This window comes from Bolinopsis microptera, chromosome 6, assembly GCF_026151205.1.
Source record: "Bolinopsis microptera isolate Bmic1 chromosome 6, MBARI_Bmic_1.0, whole genome shotgun sequence".
In the NCBI taxonomy this organism is placed as follows: Eukaryota; Metazoa; Ctenophora; class Tentaculata; order Lobata; family Bolinopsidae; genus Bolinopsis; species Bolinopsis microptera.
The window spans coordinates 20638046-20658056 of record NC_087077.1 but is presented as its reverse complement, the minus strand read 5'-3'; the positions used below and the strand labels follow the sequence as shown (position 1 = coordinate 20658056).

Here is a 20011-nt window from a genome sequence, read left to right as displayed (position 1 = left end):
GAGGAGTAGAGTTTGAACTAGTACGACTTCTTGATAAACAGTACATGTTTCAGATGGTCTGCAATATTTATGGGAGGAGTAGAGTTTGAACTAGTACGACTACTTGATAAACAGTACATGTTTCAGATGGTCTGCAATATTTATGGGAGGAGTAGAGTTTGAACTAGTACGACTACTTGATAAACAGTACATGTTTCAGATGGTCTGCAATATTTATGGGAGGAGTAGAGTTTGAACTAGTGCGACTACTTGATAAACAGTACATGTTTCAGATGGTCTGCAATATTTATGGGAGGAGTAGAGTTTGAACTAGTACGACTACTTGATAAACAGTACATGTTTCAGATGGTCTGCAATATTTATGGGAGGAGTAGAGTTTGAACTAGTACGACTACTTGATAAACAGTACATGTTTCAGATGGTCTGCAATATTTATGGGAGGAGTAGAGTTTGAACTAGTGCGACTACTTGATAAACAGTACATGTTTCAGATGGTCTGCAATATTTATGGGAGGAGTAGAGTTTGAACTAGTACGACTACTTGATAAACAGTACATGTTTCAGATGGTCTGCAATATTTATGGGAGGAGTAGAGTTTGAACTAGTACGACTACTTGATAAACAGTACATGTTTCAGATGGTCTGCAATATTTATGGGAGGAGTAGAGTTTGAACTAGTACGACTACTTGATAAACAGTACATGTTCCTGATCGCCTAAGTGTGATTGAAACTGTCAAATAATAAGTATGTATATAATTTAAATGTTTTCAAATAACAGATAACGTCGCAAACTCTTAAGATACTCAACATATAATGATCGGTGTCAGAAGAGCATGGTATTACTTCACTGTATAACTCACGTAAACATCTTTGTATTTGCATTTTTGTTGTTAACAGAGGTCCCACTTAATTGAGAACAAATAAAAATTAATGTGATATCTGAACTTTTATTTGACAGAACAGGACACAAGTTTCATCAATTAAAAGATTACTTTACAGTACAAAATCGTAAAGAAATGCATTACAGATATTCAAGGCATCATGCTAACATTGCTAATATTAGATGAAAGGTTTGGCAGCGGTAACATTACTTTTTGTAAGTCAGCAGATGGGTTAACAACGTTTGTTATCTTTCTTAGTAAGTCTCCAGTGTATCTAAAATATCGTCGCTTTCTTCCACTGTCTCCATTTTTTAAATGTATGTTGTAAATAATGATCAAATAATAAATGTGGATATGCATACATGCATTAGTGCAGAATTGCAATACCCTCTAACCCAGTCGATGAAACCTTTCAGTAATAACAAGGGTGGGTTAGTTAGCAGCGAGGTAAACTCTCGTTTCTTTGACTGTGTCATCATCTGCAGCTAAAGGACACCCAAAACAGCCGATCAGATCAATCCACGTTCTGTAGGAGACGACTTATAGTTTACTGAGTATAAACACGGTAACTAGTAGTTACCGTTACTATAGTTACTAACTACACACGGTAACTAGTAGTTACCGCTACTATAGTTACTAACTACACACGGTAACTAGTATAGTAGTTACCGTTACTATAGTTACTAACTACACACGGTAACTAGTAGTTACCGTTACTATAGTTACTAACTACACACGGTAACTAGTAGTTACCGTTACTATAGTTACTAACTACACAGCAAGAATAATCATAAGTTAGCTCTATGAACAGTGTCAGGCGAATCAAACTGTGCCCACTGTGCAAATGGTATACTTATAATTATGGAAGCTATTGACAAGGCACTCACGCATAAAGTTCAGCATAGAATAGTTTAGAATGAAGTGCGGGTCTGTCGTCTATTCCTAGTGTTGGATAAACAGGTATATTCACTGCAGACCCTCGTATAAACTCACTGAAATATAAACAGGTGTTACTAGGTTACTAGGTTACTAGGTTACTAAGTAACTAGGTTACTAGGTTACTAAGTAACTAGTGTTGGATAAACAGGTATATTCACTGCAGACCCTCGTATAAACTCGCTGAAATATAAACAGGTGTTACTAGGTTACTAGGTTACTAGGTTACTAGGTTAAGTTAGTTTACTAGGTTACTAAGTAACTAGTGTTGGATAAACAGGTATATTCACTGCAGACCCTCGTATAAACTCACTGAAATATAAACAGGTGTTACTAGGTTACTAGGTTACTAGGTTACTAGGTTACTAAGTAACTAGTGTTGGATAAACAGGTATATTCACTGCAGACCCTCGTATAAACTCACTGAAATATAAACAGGTGTTACTAGGTTACTAGGTTACTAGGTTACTAGGTTACTAAGTAACTAGTGTTGGATAAACAGGTATATTCACTGCAGACCCTCGTATAAACTCACTGAAATTAGATTTTAAATCTAAATATCTGTAATTCTAGACTAATTGACAAAGAAACTTTAACCAATCTTGCACTCAAAAAGAAACTTTAGCGGATACCTTGAACTGTAAAGATCTAAAACAGTGCACTGGTTTACAATTTACATAGCTTGATTGATATAAGAATGTTTTGCTTCCAAATAAGAAACCTTTTAAAAAAAGGGCGCCTCACCTGAAATAGGAGTAAGTCTGAATGGTCTGATTACTTTTACTGGCGATGTTTCCCAAGTAAAGTATAAACTTTGTGTTTACATACATTCTGAGGACCTTAACAAAGGAAACAAAGGTAGCGTTCAGTAGTTTGGGGGTGTTAGGACAGCAGAGACAACTATACTCCGTCTCGTAACTGCAGCACTTCTCCGAACTCAGGTCCAGCTGGAAGTCTGACACAACACCAAATGAGTAGGAGCTGGTGTAGTTCGTGTACGGGCTCTGTAGAAACTTGTTTTCAGTGAGAAGTTTTGCTATTGCTATGGAAACGCATACACAACCAGCCACCAGGATACATGATAGAAACCCGCATATTTTAGAGGTGGAGAAGATTGAGGGATTATGTTTTATCGCAATCTCCTGGTCCTCCAGAGGCGAGTACTTTATATTTGCCATGAGCAGGTTCACATCACCATGGGAACAGGTTCATCATACCATTTTCAACTGTAACACAAAGAATTAAACCACAACTGCTTGTAATATCTTTATTGCAACTTCATTGAGATTACGATTATTATATTATTTAAACTTAAATAGTGGTAATTTTGACAGATTATTTGCATGGAATATAATGGATATTTCAGCAAGATTGAAAATGAAAAAAAGGCAAGATAGAAAAATTAAAAAATACAATAAGAACATAACATTTACATTTAATTATGTAAATCATTGCATGCACACCTAGAAAAATCATATGTTCGGTCTTAAGATAAATCTAGAAATAATCGTTAAATAATTTCGACAAAAAGCAAACCCTTAATTTATAACTATGTATACTTATTTTGATATTTTCAGGGATTTTTAAAGACCTGTGGAATTTGGCGTTCTATGCAAAGCCTTGTGAATTGATAAATTGAGAGTTTACTGCATCAAACTAAGATCATAAAACTTACAAAATCAATCATTTGTATATTATATTACATGCAAAACAATCTAATATACTTTTATGTTTAGAAACTAAAACTTTATGACAGTATTTAACTACAAACATGCAGAATTACTTTTGATTTTTTAAACTTTTTATTATCATTGAATAATCAATACTTTAGAGTAATTGATAATAATACCAATGTTAAATCCTACGAGATTATGATAGATATTTTGAGTGCTAATAGTATATCAAAAAAATATTTAATTATAACGTGAAACATGGATAAAAAATGATTGCAATGTCTTATCAAGTCACACAAAATACACTGTTTCAATACTGGTTGAACCCTCTGATTCAATGACGCTGTTTTAGAGTAATCATAATCTCTGTAGAGGGATGAGTCACCAGTCCATGTACAGGCTCTATCTTTTGCCCATCAACCAGTCCAATCTCGAACTTCCTCACCATCGCTGCAATGCAAACTGCTGCCTCCATATTTGCAAACCTATGACCAGGACAGATCCTCTTACCAACACCAAACGGCTGAAAAGCTGTGCTTGGCCGGTTTTTGATGTTTTCTGGACTAAATCTGTCTGGATCAAATTTGCTAGGCTCAGGAAAGTATTCAGGATTTTGAAGGCTAACACCCAGAGCATGGACTATGGGAGTTCCTCCAGGAATTGGGTAACCCCCAAGCAGTATGTCTTCATCAAGATACCGAGCTGCAAATGGAGCCAGCACGGAGCACCTTAGTGTTTCATCAAACTCCTGCTTCAAATACACACATTTGTTTATGCTGGAGATGCCTATTGAATCATGCTTTCCACAATGTTCTGATATTTCCGCATGAAGTTTATCTTGTACAGCACTATTACCAGCTATGAAATAGAAACCCCAGGCCAGAGAATTAGCAGTGGTGTGGAACCCTCCGACAACATAGGTTATTGCATCACTCAGTAGGGTGTCTTCATCTGCGCAGTGTCTAATCAGGATATCAATAAACCTCTCATTTTCTTCTGTTATCTCCAGCTTCTCTCTGATTTCAACAACTCCTTTAACAAAATCTTTTGCCCCATTTAATGCTGTCTGGAAGTTCTCTTCTTGCTCACTGCCGGGTTCTGGAAATTTTCCTCCCAACCGGGACTCCATTTCTGACCAGCAGACGTTGTAATTGTTATGAAATTCAGTAATCTTCGAATCATCTGATACATTGCCAAATAATGTCATCAGATCGACCTTCAGTGCAAATGTAGCCATATGTGTACAGAGAGCATGCTCACTAATACCTCCTTCCATATCTTTACAAAGCATATCAATTATTTCATTGACAGCTGCATTGAACTCCCCCAAGTAACGAGTAACCGCTTTATGTGACATTGAACGATCGTACTCTTTCCTTCTACCTTTCCCATCATCCTTATTAGCATATTGTAACGAATTTGGGCCAATGAATGGTTCAAACAATTGAAAAAGTAACAATGGGCGGTCAAATACACTTTGCTGTTCTTTGAACATCTCTGGAGATGAAATGGATACAATTTGCTGAGTCCCAAACCAGAAAGATGCAATTTTTCCGTACTTATCATGCAAACCAACCAAAAATTGATGTAAACTCCCTGCCCGACCTAAGTCTTCTAAATTTCCCATGTCTTTTGAACTAGGTTCCATTCCAGGGATTTGTTTATCTTTTTTAGTCAAGAAGATCTTCTTAATGACGTATGCCAGAAAGAATCCAACAATCAATTGCAAATAGAAATTCATTGTGTTCTTCAATTTAAGCTGTGGGGAGAATCATACGTTAGGTTTGGTTTAATTATGAATGGTTTAATTGTGATTCACTAATCACAGTTCAAACAAATAGGAGCAAACAAATTTCTGAACTTTTAATATAACAAAAAATAACTCTAGTTGCTGGGGAATGCCTAAATCGTACTGGGACAAACTAGATGCATGTCACCGTAACCACCTCAGAAAGATCATGAATGTCAGCTGGCCACGCAGTATGATGTCCAAAGATACCCTCTACAAACAGAGTAACTCTATCCCTATGTCTAAGCGTGCTGAGTTATCTAGGTGGAAGATGCTAGGACACATACTGAGGAGCGATGAAAGATCACCAGCTCAAGCTGCGCTGTGTTTTGCTGTCGAGATGTGTAGTGAAGTTGGTAGACTCGGGGCTCACAGACGTAACCTCCTACACCACCTGAAGGTTGACCTCTGGAAGCGTTTCATCTTGCTGGAGTCGTATGATGATATTCTCCATTTGAGAGAACTTGCTAGTGACCGTGGTTATTGGAGTAAATTGTTTAACTTTATACTTGAGTACAAGTCAATTTGACTATTGGGACATATAATTTTACAAAGGATCACGTTTCGGTTCTAAATTATTTTAGGATTGTTGACATTTGTAAGATTGACATGTTTGATAATAAAAAATAACCATTTGCATTCTTAGCCACATTTACGTCACATTACATTGTACATCATTTAAAAAAGCCCTTATATATATCAGATGCGAGCAGCAAACCAAAGGCCCTCTCTAGCCCCGCTCTGCAGGGGGAGGGGCGCCTTAAGGGGAGATACACCAAAAACGTTTTTGCTCCGAACATCGATTTTATTTTATATTATGGTTAAATAGACAAAAAGAATAAAATTGCACACCTTCAAAATTTTCTAAAAATAGTCCCTCATCGAGAAAAAATATATTTTTCTTTTTCGAAAATTTTTAAAATTTGGAGAAGTCTGTCACTGTAATACCGATAGTTTGGCCATTTTAAAAGTTTTGTGGCTGATTTTTTAACTGAACATTATTTACAATCCGTACAAGAAGCCCTTCAAAGGATTTTATAATTAAAATATACTGTAGATGACGAAGAGAAGCAAAATTGAAATTTTTGTAAAACTCAAAATTGAGAGAAATCCTGTTCCAAAAAGTTGAATATGATCATCAGCTACACTCACAAGAACTTTTGAAGCGATATCTTATGACCTGGGTGAATGGTAAAATTTACAACTTTGATTTTTACAAAAATTTCAATTTTGCTTCTCTCGACCTTGTTTGGTCTGTAACTTCGTCATCTATATTTTAATTATAAAATCCTTTGAAGGGCTTCTTGTACGAATTGTAAATAATGTTCAGTTAAAAAAATCAGCCAAAAAACTTTTAAAATGGCCGAACTATCAAAATCGCTTGCGCAATACTTGTCATACGTTGTATGACCCGCCGCGCACGAAGTGCGCGGCTCCCATAGTGAAACGACCGTGGGGGTCGCAACGTGATACAAATCATGAGCGGCTGTAGAGATATCGGGCCCTTTGACAGCGGGCTGGTGAGAGCCCGCTATGCGAAAAAGCGCACGCTGGTGGATGCAGATAACAATGCTGTGCTCGCTTCAACACGTGCTGTAAACATTGGACACGAGCCAAGAACACTCCACGGAGGAGCTGAGGAGGAGTGTGTACCAGGCAGCAATACCGGGTGTCTTGAGATGTGTGGACGACACTAAACACACCTCTGTGAGAAGCCTGGCACTGAAACTGACCGCTCTTATCTTCAACTCCTGTAAAACTGAAGGAGTAGTTGTAGCCTGTAGGCACTGAGATTGTTAAGAACGTGTTATTGCATGTTAGGGATCAGGTGAGTTTGGAGGGGAACCAGAACTTGAAATCTCAGGGTATTGAAATCGTGAGTTTACTTGAGAAACATTTCGTGGCCAGTTGAATCTAAGAAGGCCATTTACCATAAATATAATCTATGAAATATGTTTACACCTGACATTTATAAATACCAGAAACGTTCGTAGTATACAGTGCGCTAAATTAGTAAGAGCCTATATAGTGTGTAGTAGTTCTCATTAAGTGTTACTACGATTCTCGGTTTTACTTTACTTGCTTGGTTTATTACATCAGTTTTTCAATTTGATCTTTAATACAATAATTTGTTTACATCAAAATACTAAATTAATACAGTATAGCTGTAGACAACCATCTCTTTTATTTGCCCCCACGTGCATATCCCTTGTGCTCCGCGTGTGGAAAGGGAAACCAGAAATTGGTGACGAAATACCCAATTAGAGCTAGTACAAGGATATCTCGTGTACAGATCATATGCACCTGTTGCCTCCAGTTGCCAAACCAAGGTCGCTATAATTGAGCGCGAAGTGACATTAAGTGACCGGTGAGCCAGACTCCTTGTCAAATTATGTTTTGAATTACGACCCAATCATAAGGTAAAAAGTGTAAGCTGACGGAAGAAGACGGAAGAAGACGGAGACCTTCACCATACAGAGCCTTCCCCAGGAGTCAGCTGTGTTACTGTTGGGCGTGGGATGGAGGGTCTGCCAAAACAAGTCCGATAAGATTGTGGAGCTGTGCGAGTTCCTGGCTGGGAATATGAGGATCTGCACGTGGAAGATACAGATAACAATGCTGTGCTCGCTTCAACACGTGCTGCAAACATTGGACACGAGCCAAGAACACTCCACGGAGGAGCTGAGGAGGAGTGTGTACCAGGCAGCAATACCGGGTGTGTTGAGATGTGTGGACGACACTAAACACACCTCTGTGAGAAGCCTGGCGCTGAAACTGACCGCTCTTATCTTCAACTCCTGTAAAACTGAAGGAGTAGTTGTGGGCACTGAGATTGTTAAGAACGTGTTATTGCATGTTAGGGATCAGGTGAGTTTGGAGGGGAACCAGAACTTGAAATCTCAGGGTATTGAAATCGTGAGTTTACTTGAGAAACATTTCGTGGCCAGTTGAATCTAACAAGGCCATTTACCATAAATATAATCTATGAAATATGTTTACACCTGACATTTATAAATACCAGAAACGTTCGTAGTATACAGTGCAATAAATTAGTAAGAGCCTATATAGTGTGTAGTAGTTCTCATTGAATGTTACTGAGATTCTCGGTTTTACTTTACTTGTTTGGTTTATTACATCAGTTTTTCAATTTGATCTTTAATACAATAATTTGTTTACATCAAAATACTAAATTAATACAGTATAGCTGTAGACAACCATCTCTTTTATTTGCCCCCACGTGCATATCCCTTGTGCTCCGCGTGTGGAAAGGGAAACCAGAAATTGGTGACGAAATACCCAATTAGAGCTAGTACAAGGATATCTCGTGTACAGATCATATGCACCTGTTGCCTCCAGTCGCCAGACCAAGGTCGCTATAATTGAGCGCTAAGTGACATTAAGTGATCGGTGAGCCAGACTCCTTGTCAAATTATGTTTTGAATTACGACCCAATCATAAGGTAAAAAGTGTAAGCTGACGGAAGAAGACGGAAGAAGACGGAGACCTTCACCATACAGAGCCTTCCTCAGGAGTCAGCTGTGTTACTGTTGGGCGTGGGATGGAGGGTCTGCCAAAGCAAGTCCGATAAGATTGTGGAGCTGTGCGAGTTCCTGGCTGGGAATATGAGGATCTGCACGTGGAAGATACAGATAACAATGCTGTGCTCGCTTCAACACGTGCTGCAAACATTGGACACGAGCCAAGAACACTCCACGGAGGAGCTGAGGAGGAGTGTGTACCAGGCAGCAATACCGGGTGTCTTGAGATGTGTGGACGACACTAAACACACCTCTGTGAGAAGCCTGGCACTGAAACTAACCGCTCTTATCTTCAACTCCTGTAAAACTGAAGGAGTAGTTGTGGGCACTGAGATTGTTAAGAACGTGTTATTGCATGTTAGGGATCAGGTGAGTTTGGAGGGGAACCAGAACTTGAAATCTCAGGGTATTGAAATCGTGAGTTTACTTGAGAAACATTTCGTGGCCAGTTGAATCTAACAAGGCCATTTACCATAAATATAATCTATGAAATATGTTTACACCTGACATTTATAATAACATAAACCCGCCACGCAAAGGGTTTATATAACAGATCATCGCAGCGCACGAGTTTTGTGTTAATATGTAATCCCGAAGCGCCAGCTGAGGGATTACATTTATTTAGCCCTGAGCGTGAAGTGTTTATGGATTATAATTATCTCCGGCGATTTCGACAAGGGATTTATACTTTAGAAGAGAGTGATAATGTAGTTGAGTCGTTGAACAGGAATTTGGTCAAAGTCATTGAAGTCACGAGCAAATCTGGATGACTGAAGCCAAGAATTAAATTTGTTTAGAGCCCAGTTGTTGACTCTAACTGTACTGTCCGGAACACGATTGGAAAGCAGTTCATCAATCTGAATGTCAAACCGATCTGTCATAGTGGAGCAATAGCTTGAACGTTAGCAGGAACAAGAGCTGGAAGGAGAGCAAGCAAAACAATACTATTTTTAGGGCACGGACAAGGGTAGCTGGCTAGTCGCCAACTTCTCACGCCACGCGTTGGAGAAATTCCAAGAATTAGCTGCTTTGGCAACGTTCCCAGGAATTTGCGTGTAAAAGAAGTGGACGGTTACGATGTTTCATATCACGTGGTGCGCTTTCGTGTCACGTGGTATAGACTCGGCGTATGCTATTGGTGGCACGTGGTACGCACGTGACGCGCCCACGTGATCGCGCGTCTAACTGTTCTACTATTATCGAGTTCTAATCAGCAGTATCATTGATTATTGTAAGTCGGAGAATTGAATGATAAACATCAGTTACGACTAAAAAGCGGGCCGGGTTTATACAAATTTCCGGGGCGGGATGATATCACCTTGAGATGTTTATCTAACAGCGGGCCGGGCTGATTGATAATATGATCCCGCGTCGAAATCCCGGAGATATTTATAAATACCAGAAACGTTCGTAGTATACAGTGCGATAAATTAGTAAGAGCCTATATAGTGTGTAGTAGTTCTCATTGAATGTTACTGAGATTCTCGGTTTTACTTTACTTGTTTGGTTTATTACATCAGTTTTTCAATTTGATCTTTAATACAATAATTTGTTTACATCAAAATACTAAACAAAAATTTTTTCTTGAAAGAGCACACCAAACCTTTGTTCAAGGAACACGGAATACTTGCCGTCCAAAACCTGTACAGTTACCACTGTTTCCTTGAGCTCTATAAAATCATGAAATTCCGTGCTCCGATTTCCCTCTATGAAAATTTCACCTGCTCAAGTAGGAAACCCACCCTTATACTAAGCCAAGCAGACCCCCCTGACAACTTCAATAGCAGAACGACTCGTATTTGGAACGTAATTGTGCCTAAGCTTGGTATACGTGACTACTGTCTGAGTGTGGCCTGCCTGAAGTCTAGGATGAAGCAATCACTGCTCTTCAACCAGCATAACCATGCTGATCTTGATTGGACAAACAAAGATTTCGAATGCTCTAATTTAAATTTTGACACCAAGTCTACCCTAGGGTCCACACATCCAAAATGATTATCTTGAAATTGAAAATTAGCTGGGTGGCATTTTCCTTTGCCTTACTAACGTGTGTGAGCGCAGTGTAGTGAGAAAGTGTTTTTAACTTAGGATTATGATTTATGATTTTTGAACTATTACATTGATAAGATTTATTTTTGATAAGGTACTTAATAAAGTTGATGAATTCCCCTCCCTATTAAAATTTTAAAAATATTTAGTGAAAATTGATAAACGAAGATCTCAATGAAACAAGAAATTCAATGAAACAAGAAATTTAATTTTAGCACATTTTACAGAATAAAAAGATGTAAAACAATTCATAAAATATAATGCCCATTTGGTGTATGACTTTTTGTCCTTGACTGCTAGTTTGGTTTTGGAAGGACAGGTAACTAACGGGGCAAGGAATGCGCGTGCCTGAAAGCTTTTGCACACACCGAAACGCTAGTTTAGTTAGGTTTTTAGAGACAAGGCTCATATTAGGACTAGAAGAAATTTTTTAGTAGACATTAGGGGTTCTGTTTATAGTTGATACTATAGGTTGCAGTCTTGTTGTGACAAAAAGCCTACACTAAAACATGCTTTAGTTTATATTGTGTAGTTCAAGGATATAAAATGTAGCTTCAAGGTGGATATTAAAGAGCTGGCGAAAGATTATGGCCTTTGTATCAATGGTTATAATAAGCTATAAATATCTTAAACTATACAGTGCTAATTAAAAATTTCTTTATACTTCATTCTCAGATTAGATTTAGAAAATTCAAAAAATATACATTTATTTTATTAATACTTTCTCACACATTCTTTACTCACAGGACAAGACTTGGAAAACAGTAGCCTAGGGGAATTTAATTGAGATGTGTGTGACCAGCCAGTTATAATGTTTGGAAAATAATATTTGTGCAGTCAAAATCTTTTACGGTCCAATCAAGCAGGGCGTGGTTATGCTGATTGGCTAATAGCGCACGTTTAAGTTTTCCTCGCAAGCACATTACACTAGTAGTAAAGTCAGTCATTCTAAACTTTGGGGTTAAAATGTTAAAAATTTTGGTTGACCTAGTGTTGTGGTTGTCAGGTGGGTCTACCTGACAGATTAGAAGGCAGGGTTTCCTCGACGAACATGTGTAACCTTCATATAGGGATATTGGAGCACGGAATTTCATTATCTTGTAGAGCTCGAGGTAACTGTGGTATGTATAGAGATTTTGTATAGCTAGAATATTATTATGCTTGAATATCGGTTTGGTGTGTTCTTTTATGAAAAATTTTTGGTCAAGTTTCTGGTGTCCTATAGGCCTAGTACGTGCACAAGTCTTAAACTTATAGGCTGGTACGCCAGCCTATCACCAAATAGTACTCTGAGACAGTACTTCTGAGCAGTAAATATTGAGCTTATACGTTGCTTAGCTGCCCCACCCCATACAGATATACAGTAGGAAAGATGTGATTCGAACAGAGTATAATATAATTGTTGATGTAGAAATTCTGGAAGGGAGCAGCGAAGTCTACATAAAGTGGATGTGGAATGATTTAGAGTTCGCTTAAGAGCTTTAATGTGATCTTCCCATGATAGGTTCTCGTCAATTATAACACCCAGAAATTTTGCGGATGAAACCTTTTTGATTGGAAAGTTGTCTATTGTTAGTACAGCTTCAGGGTGTGATAAAATCTCTGACTTAGAACCTGCCATGGTGGGTTTGAAGTGTATGTAGCAGCACTTGGACATGTTTATATGTAACTTATTCGCTCTCATATAAGACTGTAATGATGACAAAAGCTCATTTCCTCGTTCATATGCCTCACGTTTTGTTTTGCCGACAACAAATATATTAGTATCATCAGCAAAGGTAACAAATGATCCTAGTTTAGAACTGTTTGTGATGTCGTTCATATAAAGAAGAAATAGGAGAGGTCCAAGAATTGAACCCTGCGGGACACCAAATTGAATAGATAGGGTATCTGATTTTTCTCCTACAACTTCGGTGTATTGTTGCCTGTTTGTTAAGTAGCTTTTTATGAGGTTATTTGCAACTCCTCTCACTCCACATCCCTCTAATTTTATAAGAAGTGTTGAATGATCGATGGTGTCAAAAGCTTTGCTTAGGTCAATGAATATTCCTAAAACATGATTCTTAAGTTTAAGAGATTTCGTAATTAAATCTACAGAGTAATTGACTGCATGAGATGTAGAGTGAGATTTCCTAAATCCAAACTGTGTCTTCGATATAACTCCCTGGGAGCTAACAAATCCGTATATTCTAGATATTGATACATATTATAACCAACATTGCTTATCCTCTGCCTTGTTAACAAAGAGCAAATTTTCTTAATGCCTTTGTAAGCAGTGGACACTTGCTTTTAAGTTCGTAGTTATTTGTATTTAATTAAGTTTGCAGACCAATGAAAACAAGATAACTAATAGGAAACAACTCGGATAAGATCAAAAGGATTACAAATCGACTACACTAAAATATACCTCTAAATTACGCTACCCTTAAATAACTTCTACAGCCCTTGCAGCACAACGCCTAGTATCTTAGTATATCAGCCCGCTCTTCCAGAGCCCTGCTGTGGTTACAAGACCACCCCATCGTCTGGCTATATCACGCCCTATTCTGCCTACTTCCCCCTCACGGTCAACCCCTGTTGACCGTGCCTAACGGGATTCTGCCCTTAATCTACTCTTACAAGACCTCTACAGCACTCGAAGCTCAACGCCTGGTATATTAGCCCGCTCGTCCAGAGCCCAGTTGTGGTAACACTACCACCCCCTCGTCTACATCTAAGCCAGTCAGGTACCGGAGCACAGCTCCACTATCTATAATGGACCGTGACAACCTTCTCTCCAGGACCCTAACGTAACGGTTCCTGGAGAGAAGGTGTCCGGCATCAATGACCCCCCTCAGAAAGGGGCAAACTAGCTATCCTTGCTTCTCCAAGCTTTTTACTATTTATAGTGCTCAGTGCGTGCTTTTTCACCCTATCTCCTCACGTGCGCCCTTCCCACCTTGAGCAGCTGGTCTTATCTTCTAACAAAAGATTCATTGTTCCAAGTCAAGGTGTCCCGACGAAGTTTGGTTTTAATTAAATGAATGAATTAGATGAAGCTACAATTCTAAGGACTCCATGGTCTCCCTGACTTCATTTATCAATTATGCTACTTGCTAACTTTATTATCCTCCCTATCTAACTCTCTGACCACAAATTCATACTATAATACAAATTCTCCGAATAAAAGTTCATACTACAATATATTAACGTAACTCTACAAATCACTGCTTACACAACTCTTTCAAAATAAATATTTTTTAGAACCCTATTATACCTTGCCTTAAACTTTAACATAACACTCAAAATCACGGCTCGTTACATTAAACTACGCTAGCCCGGATCATTCCGTTAATCATATTTTAATGCTGTGTCCCCAACCCTACTAAATATTAAACATTTTTGAAGTCCATCCTGATTTAAATTAAATCAATTCTCCCTCTATCCTCTACAAATTGTCCCTCTATCCTCTATAAAATGTCCCGCTCACTTGACTTTCTCCTCTCCTGTCGGATGTGCACGTAGATGTCATTAGAGTATCTTTAGTTACCCCTTCTTCTCCTCCTCCTTTACGTTTAGCTCTGATTTTACGGAGTGTTTCCGTTAACTCTCGCCGAGTCCTCCTTCGCCCTTCCCCGTCTCCAGCTCCCCTCCTCCAATCTGATGAAGTGACCTGCTCCCCAGCTCCTCGTGATTGACATCCGCTTCAGGTATGTTTCGTATCTTTTTACCGCCCCTGTGGGATGATAATCCCACATAGTCACTCTAATTTTTCTTACAATGTCAATAATTTCATTCACTCTCTACCCTCTATCAAGATTTCATTGCTGGAAAGTAAGTACCACCTGATAAATCGCAGTCTCTTGTCACTCCTCCTATTTATCGTCCCTCCGATCTCCTCCTTGATTCAGTCTATTGCGTATTTCCCTCTGCTTTCCCCAGCGTAACCACATCTCATCCGTAGTTTCCGTCCGCCATTTCTCTGCTGTTAAATCATCCTTTATCTCCTTTATCTTTCTCCCTCTGTTTGTCACCTCTATTATCAAATTCCTTTCATCCTTTGTCTCCTCTGCTGTCTTATCTCTCCCTTTAATCTATCCACTTCCCCCTGCAATCTTCTTATTGTGTCCGCGTCTTTCTTGCAATGAATATATGGTCGCTCTTTTAATCTTCCGATCTTGTTCTTGGCTTCATCATCTCTTGTGCTGGATACTTCTTTCCTTTCCTTTTTCCCTCTCTCCTCCGTCTTCAACAAATCTCTTTCCTCCGCTCCATCAGTCTCTATTTCACTATCCGAACTGCTGCTTGACTTTGTAAAAACTCGCCAATGTCAACTGAACATTCAACAATAGCCATTCCGAGATAATTTTGTTTCTCATCTTAACCCCCAGGTGTTCTAATTAAAGTATTACATTAGACACACCGTTTAGAGTGATTTTAAAATGGCACCTCGTATTCAATTGTTTCCAACGTATTCTGCACTACCTTAGTTCTTGTCCGTTCAAGATGGCAGGGCTTACTCTCATGCTGTATATATGTTACCCTTACACTTACTTATATACAAACAACTTTATTTTCCGTATCTAATCTTAGGACTACTTGGGCCTGCTTTGAGTCGCTTACGGTTAACGGCTGTGGACCATGTCCACGGCACTATTCTTTTGCTTCCTGCTCTACCTGCACCTCCTCCAAATGCAACAGGTAAATGACCTTATGTTAATGTCTGATTTAACCTTTAATTTACAGCTAAATCTGTCTCTATTTCTAGAACACACATCCATAATACTTCTTACCTCTGATTCCTCCTGTTAACATTAACCCTCTTCAGACCACTGAATCTGGACCCGGCCCTGGACTCCTCCTGTCACCACGTCGCCCCTGCTGCTATCTACCCCTCCTAAGTTCCCTCTGGAACTCGTTATTTACCGGGGTGTTTTTTCGGTAGTCTGCACGGTTATCGTTACCTTTCTATTTTACAAATTAAGGGAATATTTTATGCAGCAGTTTTTTTATGTTTTGGTCTAAACTATTTGGCCCCAGGCATTAACTTAATTTTAACCTTTTCGTGTTATGTGCCCATAAACAATATTTTACCTTTTTAATACTATACAATTTATACTTTTACCTTTTTAATGTGCATGCCTTACCTTTTCTAATTACCTGTTACCTCCAAATAGCGTTTTCCTGTTGACGTCTGCCCTCCTTTCGTTATTCCGGATCTCCCAGGCTCTTTTCCAGACTCACATCAACTCCAGTTTCCTCCACACGGACAGGTTTTGCTCCCGGAAACTGGTTGATGAAGACCGTCATGAACTGATGAAGACCTAAATTATGGGAAGCAAGTGGTTAGAGTCCGTTTGTCTGATTGTTTGAAACTTTTAAGGTCCATCTTAGGGAATTTCTTAGGCTGATCTCCCTCAAAGGGATATTTCAAAGCAAATGCAACTCTTTATTGTATATCGCTCTTCTTTTATTCACCTGCTGACCCTCATTTTCACTATTTTTGGTCCCCTCTTTTTCCATTTCCGACTCGGTACTTGTTTCCTTTGCATTTTTCACTATTTGTTTTATCCCTCGGACCAATTGCATGTCCAGTTGTTCACCCCTCTTTAGACACATCTTTCTGATATATTCCCCGTCTTTTGCTTGTCTTGCCATTCTTTCAAACTCTGTCTCTTCCCTCTCCGTACTTTTAGCTTCCTCCCTGGTTTGGTCCTCATCTTTTATAATTTCATCGCCGATTTCTCGGGCCAATCTATCATAAAGTGTCTTATTCCTTTCTGCCAGCGGATAACTTTCCAACGTCTTGTCGAATCTCCAGCTGAGTGTATTCCGTAGTTTGTTCTCTTTCATCCTATATCTTACTCCCTCCTCAGTCCTTAATCTGTTTTCTTCCTGGATTCTCATTACCCTTTCTAGTTCGGAGGTTATGCTTGGCAACCATCCCCTAACTTCCTCACCATATCTGTTAAAGCCTTCCAATAATTCCACTTCATCCTCTAATGCAGTACCTTTGTCTTCTATCTCCAGCCTTTCCTCCGTATCTTCATCAGTATTCCTTCTTGTTCGTTTCCGGGAAGATGTTATTTCTTCATATTGGGGACGCCTTTCTAGGGAGTCTTTACACTTCTTACAGCTCGCCACTCTTTCTCTACATCCCTCCGGAAGCGCTTTCCACACACACTCATATCCTATTATCATCAATCCCATAATTATAACCATTGGCACAATGTACCAGGTCCATCTCCGGTTTTGTTCAGTGGTCTCGTTCATTTTCTCCAACTCCTTACTCTGATCTTCAATGATTTTTGTCAAGCGCGTGATGTTCTGCTTTGTTAACTTCCTTGTATCATTTCTTATCTCCTCCAGCCATTGTGTGGGATCGGACAGCTTTACCACCTTGTCCAACGTTGCTGAACGTATTCCTCTTATCTTGACTTTCCCCACCAACACGTCTCCATATCTACTGTAATTAAAAAAGGTTACTGAGTTCGCCCTCGGCTGCTCTGGATCGAAAGTATTCGGATCCCCTAACACCGCTGCTCTAATTGGTTGCTGACTTCTCACTAAGACTCCCCCCACACTTTGCTTAATGTTGGTGCCACACTTCTCTAATGTCCCCACACAGCTCCCCTTATCCGTGATACAAGGCATTTCCGTGAACGTACTGTTGATACTTGACGTACACAGCCTAATGTTAGAAATCATTGAACACATGGGTGACTCCAACACATAGAATTTCCCCTCACTCTTGTACACCTTTCTTGGTAAATTATACTTCACACACGCTTCTCCATGCCTCACCCCTGTCTGTTGAACCTCAAACACAACCTTTAGTTCTTCTCTCTTTATTATGGGCAATTTTAAAACTACATGGATCACAAATCTATCCTCTCTTATCGATTTCTCCACTATGGACATGGTCCCCAGCCTATACGCCAGTGTCGGGTTTTCTTCATATATTGTCCCCTTCAACAACTCTGTCTCTTTTATTACGGTCCTCATGTTTTCCTTAGTGAAGATCACGGTAGAAATCGAACCTACCATTGCCCCTCCTAAAACGTCCTTGTATAGCTGGTACAAGAAATCCTTCCACTCCATCAATCTCCTCATATTCAAAATATGGAACCCCAAACTACTTACCCCACAATGTAATCGTCTTATCTCCTTCTGAGTCTCTCTCTCTAGGCCCTTGTAGATCTTCAACACCTCCTTATTAAATTCTATTTGATCCTTATCAAACTTCACTTGTCTTTCCCTGAAATCATTATATTCAGCTCTCAACTTATCTACATGATCCCCAAGTTTGTTCATCTCAAAAAATGAAAATCCTGTTGCCAAGAATCCAATAGATGCCCCCGCCAAAGTGCCTATTATGGACCGCTTCCTCCTCATCGTTCCTTCTGAATTTTTGATCAACTGATTGATTGATTCCCAATGCTCTCGCACAAATCTCTCATTTTCTTGGGTCATCAAGTAATTCATGCTGTCCTCTTTCAACAGTTCCTCACACACTTTCGTCCTGTTGTTCTTCACCACACACGCTAAGTCCACCTCTGCACTTCCTACTTGATCCTTCAGTTCATAATGTGTTAGCGCTCGATTTCTTAACCAACACACGCTGCCCTCTTTTACTCCAAAAGCCTTACACTTGTTCGATCTTAGACATTCCAGCAGACACCAACTTTCCAAGGCTCTGCCTCCCGATACTCCCTCTTCTCCCGGCTCATATTCAATTCCCTGTATGACCGTATCTGCCACCTTATCTAATCCCGTCTTACCGGCTCCTACTTTGCATCCCGCAGCCATTAGATAATTATTTAGAGTAACGGACCCTTGTCCACACCCTAAATTGCATAAATTCACGTCTGCTAATGGGTTCGGTACTCGAATAAAACTAGATACGTACGCTGACCTCTGATCTGCTAGTAACAGTCCCTTCGAAATCAGTATGGTTCCCAGTTCCTCATTCACATAAATCTCCTCATTCGCTCCAGCCACTCATTATCACAAAATACCACTTAATCATCCTGATAAAAGTCGTTATTATGTTTAACCATTTTACATTCGTTATTCATTCACAGCAATTCATTTATTGAAAATTCAAATATCAACTTGTCACTTTTCCCTTTCCCTCTTTAATTCTTATAGTATGCGCATACTAATTTACCTTCTTCACATTACTTCCTCCCTGTTTATCTTATCTTTCTCTCCTCTTTCCCTCTCTCTCTCTCTCTCTCTCTCTCTCTCTCTCTCTCTCTCTCTCTCTCTCTCTCTCTCTCTCTCTCTTTCTCTCTCTTTCTCTCTCTCCCTCTCTCTCTCTGCTCTTGCACTAGTGCCTTATTTCAATTGTTCTCCATCAAATCACACTTCTCTTTCTCTCACCCTCTCCTTATTTCTCACGCTAGCGTATCTCGGGGCCCCTCCTCGTCTTACTCTCCTCCTCCTCAAACAACTACAAGAGCTCTTAAAAACCTTCCATAATAATATCACTATTGCCACTCTCTCGATCCACATTATTGCCGCATTAATCATTGTTGATATCTTCCCATTGAATATTCCCAGGAACTCCCAAAGTGAACTAACCTCCCCACCTTCTGATCCCTCTATTTTGCTGTCATGATTTAATGAATTTTCCTCCATTACTAGCCTGTCAATCTCAGTATCTCTTAAGTCTTCCGCATTATACACCCAATCTGCTTGCATAAAATCTATCACCCCTACCCCTTCTTCCATTTGACTAGTCAGGTCTATCACGTTACTTACATTAACCTTGTGTGTATCCTCAGATTGAGCTGAGTGCCATTCTAACTTTCCTTTTACTTCCGTTATTATTGGCTGCTTTTTGTGACAGTTTACCTCTATTCCCCTGACTTCAACTTTATTATGCCTTGGTAAAAGGAATCCCTTATGTTCCGTTTCCGATCCATTAACCTCGAATTTTACTGGTAAACCGTCATAGCATTTCCCTCCCGTCTGTTTAATCCATTTTAACTTAGTTACCTCTACGCATGGGTAAGCTACCACATAGTCCCCTGCTCTCCGTCCTACCAATAAATTATTGCCCGTCTTTTCTCTAATATACGTCGTAGGATCTATCATAGCCGTCATTTTTTCAATCATTCTTAACCTATTCCAGACTTTGCATAAATATATTGCCTGTG

General features: G+C 39.4%; 1 protein-coding gene across 1 annotated transcript; it reads right to left on the bottom strand.

Annotated features, from left to right (window-relative positions):
- Positions 1-3788: 3788 nt before the first annotated feature.
- Positions 3789-4806, bottom strand: LOC134817222 (cytochrome P450 20A1-like). Its single transcript, XM_063826357.1, has one exon. The coding sequence runs from the start codon at positions 4780-4782 to the stop codon at positions 3826-3828; it is 957 nt and encodes a 318-aa protein (XP_063682427.1). The 5' UTR covers positions 4783-4806; the 3' UTR covers positions 3789-3825.
- Positions 4807-20011: the final 15205 nt, after the last annotated feature.